Below are 11,126 nucleotides of genomic sequence, written 5' to 3'. Positions count from 1 at the left end.
TATATATAGATATCTGATATATATATATATACCATATATATATACATTTTTGTATCATATATATATGTGTATATATATCTAATATATATAGATATATATATATATATATATATATATATATATATATATATATACATACAGACATACACACACACACACACACAAACACACACATATATATAATATATATATATATATATATATATAAATATATATATATATATATATAATATATATATTTATATTTAAAATAAACCTCAAAAATATCTTTAAAGATATCTTTGAAAACAAATATCTTTAAATTGATCTAATTCCATCTTCATGAGAATCTTTAAAACAAATATCCTGAAAATAAAATATCTTTTAAAACAAATCTCTTTCAAACTATCTTTAAAATAAACATTATTCGACCTGATCCCACACTATCTTTAAAGCTATCTTTAAATCGAATCGTACCACGAGAGCAATAACATCGTCCTTAAACATTTTAGACCTTATTCAACGCTATCTTGAAAGCCATCGACCTCATTTCACACTATCTTTAAGAGACTATCTTCACGATGGCGTGAAAGTAGAACTAACGTCTAAGTCTAAAAGGCTACTCGCTCGTAGATACCACTTGCAACTTGCAACTCGTCTGTCTGGGCTACGATCCATGACTAAGCAAAACTGGGCACGAGTGTAGTAAAAAAAATGCCAGTTTAAATCTATTTTTCACAGACAGAAAAAAATGTAGTTCATTTCCTGCTTCCTTCAGGAACAGCTGAGTAAATGTTTAATTCACCACTGGAAAAGGCAATTTTGATATGTTTTCTTTTCAAGTAATATTACACTTTATATAGATGATAAGTTGTCTGAGTTTTTAATAGAAGGAGATATATATATATATATATATATATATATATATATATATATATATATATATATATATATATATATATATATATATAATATATATAATAAGTATATGTAGATAATATATTATGTATATATATATATATATATATATATATATATATATATAATATATATATATGTATATATATACATATATATATTATATATTATAGATATATATATATATTATATATATATATATATCTATATATATATATATATATATATTATATATATGTGTGTGTATATATAATATATATATATATATATATATATATATATATATATACACATATATATATATACATATATATATATATAAAATATACTATATATATATATATATATATATATAACAAAATGCATGATGTCAAATCATTTTGCAGACTTAATTTTCTAGTTTTTTTTAAATTCGTCTCTGGAAAAACATGCAAAATCGAGATAGAAAGTAAAGACAAAGAATTTTTTCGTATGACAAAAAAAAAATATAATAAAAAAAGTTAAAATAAAAGCAGTTCAATCACTCGTTCAATTCAAAACCTACAAGCAATTGAAAGCAATGAAGGTAGAGTAAAAAAAAAACACTTTCTCGTAAAAGACAAAAAAAAAAAGTTACAAAAAAAGCTCTGTATAATTATTTCTATACCGAAGATATAAAAAACCATCTACCCAGCCACTGCAAGACTTGCAAGTGTCTGCAAGCAATGAAGTAAAAAAAAAAATAATAAAACGCTGTTAAATCACTTTGATTATGAATAAAAACAATTTTTAAAGCAAAGTAAATGGTCACTTTAAAGAAAACACTTATAAAAAATCTCAGTAAAATCACATCTATGACGAAAGGAAAAAAATTATTTAAAAGGAAGGTAAATAATAACTTTAAAAAACAATTAGAAAAAGTTCTAGGTAAATAACTCTAATGACAAAGGAGAAAAAATATTTAAAAAGCAAAGTATAGTCACCTTAAAAAAATAAAAAAAAGTTCTTGGTAAATCACTTCTATGACAAAGGAGAAAAAATATCTAAAAGGAAAGTAATTAGTCACTTTAAAAAACAATCAGAAAAAAGCTCTTAGAAAAATAATTTCTATGACAAAGGAGAAAAAATATTATAAATCAAGATAAATAATAACTTTAAAAAATAGTCAGAAAAAGCTCTTAGTAAAATCACTTCTATGACAAAGAAGAAAAAATATTTAAAAGCAAAGTAATTAGTCACTTTAAAAAACAATCAGAAAAAAGCTCTTAGTAAAATCCCATTTATGACGTAGGGGAAAAATCACTCAAAAGCAAAGTAAAAAAAAAAAAAACAATCAAAATAGCTTTTTCTGAATCATTTCAATAACGATACAAAAAAAAAATAATACTTAAAAACGAAAATAGTACGCAGTCACTTCAAAACCTACTACACTGACTGCAAAAGCAGAGCCTTCAATGCATTAGCAACGCACGCCAGAAGACATTCAATGAAAGAAACAGGTTTAAATGCCTTAATTGCTTTCCTCAACCCCACCTTGTAATAATGCCTTCGTTTCGCGCAATCGATTATAGCGTAATAGGGCCGTGACGTCACTGGCATGATGCTGACATTATATAACTTTCGAGTTTTCCTGGGGAAGATGAAAGATTGGAAAGAGAGAGAGAGAGAGAGAGAGAGAGAGAGAGAGAGAGAGAGAGAGAGAGAGAGACAGACAGATTATTTTACCTCATTTACCGATATACTGTAAAGCCACGATTAAAGGGAGAGAAAGTATGAGTGGAAAAGTACTTTATCAGTTTAGAGAGAGAGAGAGAGAGAGAGAGAGAGAGAAGAGAGAGAGAGAGAGAGAATATTTTCCATGTTTACATTTAACCTTCACAGCCGACTGAGCTAACGGCTACCGACATCACGTTTTCTATGCGAGATCACGTTTTCTGTTGCTTTCGTTTCGTGGCTGACTTATACGTATTCGTGATATATGACTTGATTATCTTTTCCAGATTAATGTATATGAAACTGGGGAATTAAGTCGTTAATTCTTTTTATTAATGTTTCTCTTTGTTTATAACATTCGTGGTCAATAGATAGTCAATTATATCTGTGTTTTAATAAGTCAGTCTATCTTCTTATGGGACCTGAATATAGATTTAAAGTATGTATATGTATGTATGATTGGTAAAAATGTTCTGTTACAACAGAATTCCATCTAATAAAAGAGCCCATAAAAACACCAAAATATAAAGAGAAAATACTATATTTTAGAGACTGCTGTCTCTGTATATTTTGGTGTTTTTATGGGCTCCTTTTATTAGATATGTATATATATATGTGTATAATAATATATATATATATATATATAAATATATTTATATATATAGGTAATACACACACAGATAAACTTATCTACATGATGTCTCAGTTACGTAATTATCAGGCAATGTTTCTGTGAACAAAAAAAAAAAAAAAAAAAAAATTCAAACCAATCAATAAATGGGGTTCGTTGGAGTGAACAGCCAATCCTATAACGGCCTATACAACGAAATTTGTAAATCTTGTATAGAATTAAAAGGTCGAAATCGTTACGAATCGTATATATATATATATATATATATATATATATATTATATATATTCAAAATACGTACCGTATCACGAGCCGACAGAATGTAACGAAAAATTCAACATAACGAGATCGACAACACCCTTTTGTGTCATCAACAGGTAAACAAAAGTATCCGTAGTTTGCCGGTGACATTCAAGACATTTTGAAAAATTCATCCCGGGAAAAGTTCAACTGCGGAATCAGGTCTTCTGTTGGTGTGTGTGTGTGTTGGTGGGGTGGGGGGGGGGGGGGGGTCGGGGGGGGGTGATTGGGGGTTGGTTGGAAAAGGGCCTTTACCGAACATTCCTAAATGTCATGATACTTCTACGCTGTGGTGTGTGTGTGAGAGAGAGAGAGAGAGAGCAAAATATTGTTGATATTTTACTTTCACCCATATATTTACCCAGAGAGAGAGAACAAAATATAGTTGATATTTTAAATTACCTATATCTACTCAAGACGAGAGAGAAAGAAAGAGAGAGAGAGAGAAAGGCCATGCTCTGTGAATCTATTGAGTGGTGTGATAAAAATATCACGACAAGAGAAAGAGAGAGACAGAGAGAGAGTTATATGTCACAGAAAATGTCCATTGATCCTCGCCTCAGAGGTCAGTGTGTTATTTAACCGTCACGTTACCCAAGAGGTTTTACACTTATGGCCATTTCAGTTCTTTGGAAAGTCTCTCTCTCTCATATATATATATATATATATATATATATATATATATATATATATATATATATATATATATATATATATATACCTTTCATTAGGGTTTAGTTTCCAACTAGCCAAGTTAAAGCAATTCTACCTAACCTAACTACCTAACGTAACTTTACCTACCTAACCTAGCCTCAACTATCAAACATGACCCAACATAACCTAACCTAGTCTACCTAATTGAACTTTACCAACCTAAAAATAATCTAACCAACCCTAAACCATCTTAATGTAACCTAACCTAAACGCAACCTAACCTAACCTATCTGCCGCCATTTCATTCCAGATGTGTGCCGTAACCACAGTGTTCCTGTCATTCCTTGTCTTCGCTGCAGTCGAAGCAAAGGCCGACATTGGCGGAGGGTATGCCGCCCCTGGACTGGGTGTTGGAGGATTGGGCGTCGGAGGAGTTGGTGTTGGAGGAGTTGGCATTGGAGGAGTTGGTGTTGGCGGAGGACTTGGCGTCGGAGGACTTGGTAGCAGCTATGGGGCTCCTGGACTTGGTGTTGGAGGAGTCGGTCCTCTGGGCCCGGTGGGTGACATCGGCCTAGGAGGAGGATTTGGAGGGCCAGCCGATCTTGCCCTTGGAGGAGGATTTGGAGGGCCAGCCGATCTTGCCCTTGGAGGAGGATTTGGAGGGCCAGCCGATCTTGCCCTTGGAGGAGGATTTGGAGGGCCAGCTGATCTTGCCCTTGGAGGAGGACTTGGAGGAGGACTTGGAGGAGGACTTGGCGCATTCACGATTGCGCGACTCACTTCGTCACGAAGTACCTCGAAAAGATTAAAGAGGTAAGAGGTCCAGCTGTTCTTCTCATTGTTCGTTTTGTTTTTTCTGCTACTTTCTTCTATCTTCTTTCTCGTTCTCCTCCTCTGAATGATGAGACATGGTGAACAGATAAGTGACCTTTCCCTCTCACTTTCTTTTTTAATGGTACATTGCACATGGTTAATACAAAAGTTACCTAGTAGCACAATATTTTAGACATTTTTCTCACTCGGGAGAACCAGATGTTATGGTGGCTAGAGTTTTTTAGCGATAGACCTCACGATCTCTTTGGCTTGTGGTTTCTTTCACCTTATTCCAACGTTCTCCCCGACAGGTCCCCGTCCACCACACCGTCTACCGTACAAGCTGCTCCCAACAGAGGTCTACGAGCCCAAGTACCAGGCAGTCTACAAGACCATCGTCAAGAACCATTTCCTCCCCAAGTACGTCACCAAAACGGACTTCGTAGAAACAGTGGTTGGTCTACGACCACGGAACTCAAAGTTCCATCACAGACCACCCCACATTGAACAAGGACGTCCTCGTCACCCAGACCCAGGTCATACCCTCCTACATCACCCAGACCGAGTTTAAAACCATCTTCAAGACAGCGGTGGACTACCAGACACAGTACGACACCCAGGTCCTGCCGTCGTACATCACCACTTATGAAGTAGCCTACGAGACGCAGTACCTGACCAACATCGTGCCCGACTACAGCACCATCTACAAGACTATCCACGACGTGAAGACCGTGTGTCCCAAACCTGCTTACGGGTACTAGTGAGACTCTTTGTCCTAGGGTACTTAAACTATAGCCTACGGGCACCAGAGTCTCCGTAAACGTGATAGTTGATCTATTATTTATTATTATTATTGTTTGTAGCAGGATGGAATGAGAAGTTAGTTTTCAGCACTACTGAATGTTGAATCATATTTTCTGCTTTCGAACAAAAAATTGAATTCTTCACTGGACCATACACCAACATATTATGCTACGGCAGGCCTAACCTAAGCCAATCTAGTGATGCATGATGCGAATAACGATGCAATTAGCTTTAAAACGAGTTTCATTACTTACTGCATATCTACACATCCAGTAACATCAATACTGAACACACAGCAAATCTACAGGAATCTTCTATGCTGATGTAAAATCACTTTTAACGCACGCAGCCCTGCAACTTTTGGCCGTCAGTTCAAAGCGTGACTGGGTATTCTGAACTCTGAACTAACGCTACGACCTATTTACATATATTCCAAGTTTCTACAATCTTCCTGGTGTTTTAGAATCTATGCCAAGAAAATGAGGTGTTTGGTTCATATCTCTAAATCTATAAAAACGCTTCATTGCCTGATTTCGACGCTTACAATACTAGTGTTTTTTCTCCCACAATTTCAAGATTGCTACTAGTCATACCATCATACCCACAAACACAGTCATTATATGCATATATATATATATATATATATATATATATATATATATATATATATTATATATGTATATATATATATATATATATATATAATATATAATATATATATATATATATATACACTAAAGTATAGAAATATGGAAAAAAAATAGAAGACTGAGACTCCGTCCATTCTGCCTATTTTGTTATAAGCATCGAGAGCTCCTTGTGAATGACTGTCTAAACCTGTGTCATATACATATTTTTTAATATATTTATACATGGTGATTAATAAAAAAAGTTTATGAAAAATATATCCATTGTTTCATGACCTCTGATGAAAATGCAGCGACAAACGAACATGCATTTCTTTTGCGCGTGAAGATGAAATGTCTCTAATGGCTGGTTCTAGCAGGGTAGAACCAACTGGTAATCTTCAAGTCTATCGGGATGAGGTTGCAAGGCCTGCGCCCTAGCCAATGAGAGCAATTTTTGTACTACAATCTCTGGGGATGAGGTTGCGAGCCCTGCGCCCTAGCAAATGAGAGCAATTTTTGTACTACAATCTCTGGGGATGAGGTTGCGAGCCCTGCGCCCTAGCTAATGAGAGCAATTTTTGTACAACAATCTCTGGGGATGAGGTTGCAAGCCCTGCACCCTAGCTAACGTGAGCAATTTTTGTACTACAATCTCTGGGGATGAGGTTGCGAGCCCTGCGCCCTAGCTAATGAGAGCAATTTTTGCACTATAATCTCACGGGATGAGGTTGCGAGGCCTGCGCCGTAGCTAATGAGAGCAATTTTTGTACTACAATCTCTGGGGATGAGGTTGCGAGCCCTGCGCCCTAGCTAATGAGAGCAATTTTTATACTACAATCTCTGGGGATGAGGTTGCGAGCCCTGCGCCCTAGCTAATGAGAGCAATTTTTGTACTACAATCTCTGGGGATGAAGTTGCGAGGCCTGTGCCGTAGCTAACGTGAGCAATTTTTGTACTACAATCTCACGGGATGAGGTTGCGAGGCCTGCACCCTAGCTAATGAGAGCAATTTTTGCACTACAATCTCATGGGATAAGGTTGCGAGGTCTGTGCCCTAGCTAACGTGAGCAATTTTTGTACTACAATCTGTCGGGATGAAGTTGCGAGGCCTGCGCCCTACCTAACGAGAGCAATATTTGTACTACAAAGCTACAGACCAGTGAGTCACGCCTCCAGACTCTTACAAGTCTACAGACAGAAGGATTAGCTCTTGCAAAAGACTTGAGGACTTGAGCTGGGTAAAGTCACATATGCTGTACAGTTAACAAGGCTGAGACTCAGAAATTGAAAAAATGCAAAAAAGCACTGCAGCTTGGGCCTCAATACAGATGCTACAAAGAGCCACTAGAAGATCGTCATGTTGGATTATTTACACAAAAAATAATAGTACATATAAATATATTATATATACTATATATATATATATATATATATAATATATATATATATATATATATATATAAATATATATATATATATATATGTGTGTGTTGTGGTGTGTGTGTGTGTGTGTGTGCGTGTGTACATGAATGTCTTTTACTGTAATACAACAGTATAATATGACGATAAAAGCCCCATAAAACACTATATTTGAACGTTGCAACCATATATTTCGAGCCCTTCCTTCTGTACTCCTGATCACTGGTAAAATATATGGTTGCAACGTTCAATAGCGTTTTGTGGGCCTTTTAGCCTTCACCACACACACACACACACACACACACACACATATATATATATATATATGTATATATATATATATATATATATATATATATATATATATATATATATATTATATATATAGTAGAAAGAAAGAGAGAGAGACAGACAGACAGATTTACCCAATCTGATCCACTGATCACAACGCCATTGCCGATAGCCACCTTCGAAACTAAATAAAGAATTTTTTGTCTTGGGTTAAAGTGCTATCTCATCACGCGAAAGGTATACACACCTAATGCTAATATATTGACGCAACCTTGCAGACGCCTGCCGCCGTGCAATGAACAGGGAGATCTGACGATCTTTATAAAACTGAAATGGTCGTTCGGCAATGGGTGGTAATTGGTCGCCATGACTGAGTGTGCATTCTGTCGTAGGCTGGGATTGTGTAATGCATATATAATTTTATGTTTATAATAGTTACTCCTAATATTTATTACCAACGGCCTCTCTGATATTAACATTTAATCATTTATTGCATTTTAATATTTTTCAGGCAAAGATTCGTATCTGATTTCATATAATTAGTCGTTAAAAAATGCAATAAAAAATTACACCGAAAAAAATACTCAATGAATTTATTTTCCAGTGTGACTACAAAGAATAATATACTTATGTATGTATATATAGATATATATATATATATATATATATATATATATATATATATATATATATATATATATATATCACCATCCTCAAGATGAAATGAAAAAATAATAATCTACTTATAGAAAAAAAGAGATAAAAATTTTAAATCAAACAAACATAAAAATTGAGATAACAATTTCACAAAATGAAAAAAATATATATGAAAGAAAAATTAAGATAAAAAACATCACAATATAAAGAGAAAATATATATCAAATATAAAACGAAAATAAGAAATAAAAAACTCCACAAAATTAAATAAAAATGATTAACTATTATATATATATATAATATATATATATATATATATATATAATATATATATATATATATATATCTATATATATATATATATATATATATATACATACAAAAGCAAAATGAAAATATAATCTCAGGCAAAATAAAATAATATGTAAGAAATCCATATATAAATATAATCCTCCGTAAAATAAAAAAAGATATGAAAAGATATAAAAAGAAATTAATAGCAAAATAGAAATATAACCTCCGCGAAATAAAAAGAAAAAAAAAAATGAAAAAAAAATTAAAAACAAATAAAAATATAAAATTATTCTCAGGCTGAAATGGAAATTTAAAACGAGCGATTTCCGTGAGAAACAAACACTGAGAAAATGGAGAGTTTCGCACGATTTTGGTGGGCGGCTTTCCCGTGTGGGCGGGTGGGCGCTTGGTGGGGGTGGGAGAGAGGCAACCATATCCCTCACAAGCAGGAAACGGAGGAGAGGAGAAATGGCGTTGAATTAGGAAGGGCTTGGTCTTGAAATGCGGAAGATTTATTCTGCATTGACGTGACCTTGAAATAATAATAATAATAATAATAATAATAATAATAATAATAATAATAATAATAATAGATTATATTATTATTATTATTATTATTATTATTATTATTATTATTATTATTATAACTAGCAAACAGAAAACAATAATATCAAATAAAACAACAATGGTTTGTAATTGCACTCAACAGCAATTCTCAATAATAATAATAATAATAATAATAATAATAATAATAATAATAATAATAATAATAATATTGCTATGATTATTATCATTAAAACTCACAAAACAAATACACAACAACAAAAACAAAAATCAACAGTGGTTTGTAATTCTACTCTACAACAACTACAATGTCAGAAACGTCAATAATAATAATAATAATAATAATAATAATAATAATAATAATAATAATGCAAGACTCCCAGTGACCTTGAATAGCATCGGAGTGTAGACAGAACGAGAGAGAGAGAGAGAGTGAGAGAGAGAGAGAGAGAGAGAGAAGCATCACCACCTGATGTAATAAGTCATCGAACCGTTTCCAACTGACTTACTCATTCCAACTCAGCGATCCCCCCCCCCCCCCAACCCAACCCCCTTCCCCCAACTCCCAAACCAACCCCCCCAAAAATAAATAGATAAAATTTCCGATTGTTCTTCAAACACAAGAATGTCCAAATTCGAGGAGAAAGTCTCCTAAATGAATGGAGATTTTTTTTTTTTTGTTTTTTTTTTTTTTTTTGAATTGGCAAAAGTGAAGGAGAATGTTTTGTTATATTGTTCTGTGAAGTCTTACGAGTGAGGTGGTTGTATGGGCGTGGGTGAGTGAATAGTAGGGTAAGCTTGTATACATATACATATACATATACTCTGCATATATATATATATATATATATATATGATATATACATATACATATACATATACATATACATATACATATATATACTTATATATATATCATATACATATATATATATATATATATATATATATATATGTAGATATGTGTAGTGTAAACAAGTAAGTACACACAGAATATATACACATCTACACCAGGAATGCGGATACACCCGAAAGAAAATAAATCCAAAATGACACAATACTGGACATGGCACTCATATGGAACGACCAAGTACGTACTACATTGTCCCATTATGAAAAAAAAAAAAAAAAACACCTTTTTCTTTTTATTTATTATTTTACCGAAATTGTTAGCTGTAAACTCTCCTCTCTCTCTCTCTCTCTCTCTCTCTCTCTCTCTGACGAACGGGGGAAAATAAACCCCAGACTCCCATACTATCTGGGGGAGTCGCGGGGGGGGTGGGGGAAATGGATAATGTCCGTCACGGCTCGGCGTACAACAAGTATACGGTTTTGGCCTTGATACTTTAGAATTGGCCCGCGGGGTGAATTATCGGGTAAAAGCTTTGCACGGTGGCTATTTGCAGACGGAGGGGGGGGGGGGGGGGGGGGGAGAGGTGTAGGAGGTGGAGGATGGAATTGGACGTAGTATATCCGCTGGGT

General features: G+C 33.7%; 1 protein-coding gene across 1 annotated transcript in view; it reads left to right on the top strand.

Moving 5' to 3' along the window:
* LOC135207757 (uncharacterized PE-PGRS family protein PE_PGRS46-like) overlaps positions 1-5,747 on the top strand; it is an 8,985-nt gene extending 3,238 nt beyond the window's left edge. The window contains exons 2-4 of the mRNA XM_064239583.1: positions 4,484-4,986; positions 5,298-5,440; positions 5,479-5,747. Coding sequence (XP_064095653.1) covers positions 4,484-4,986; positions 5,298-5,440; positions 5,479-5,747 — 915 coding nt within the window. The remainder of the gene's footprint in view (positions 1-4,483; positions 4,987-5,297; positions 5,441-5,478) is intronic.
* The last annotated feature ends 5,379 nt before the right edge of the window (positions 5,748-11,126 follow it).

Source organism: Macrobrachium nipponense, chromosome 34 (assembly GCF_015104395.2).
Source record: "Macrobrachium nipponense isolate FS-2020 chromosome 34, ASM1510439v2, whole genome shotgun sequence".
Taxonomy (NCBI): domain Eukaryota; kingdom Metazoa; phylum Arthropoda; class Malacostraca; order Decapoda; family Palaemonidae; genus Macrobrachium; species Macrobrachium nipponense.
This window is presented reverse-complemented; position numbering and strand designations above follow the sequence as displayed.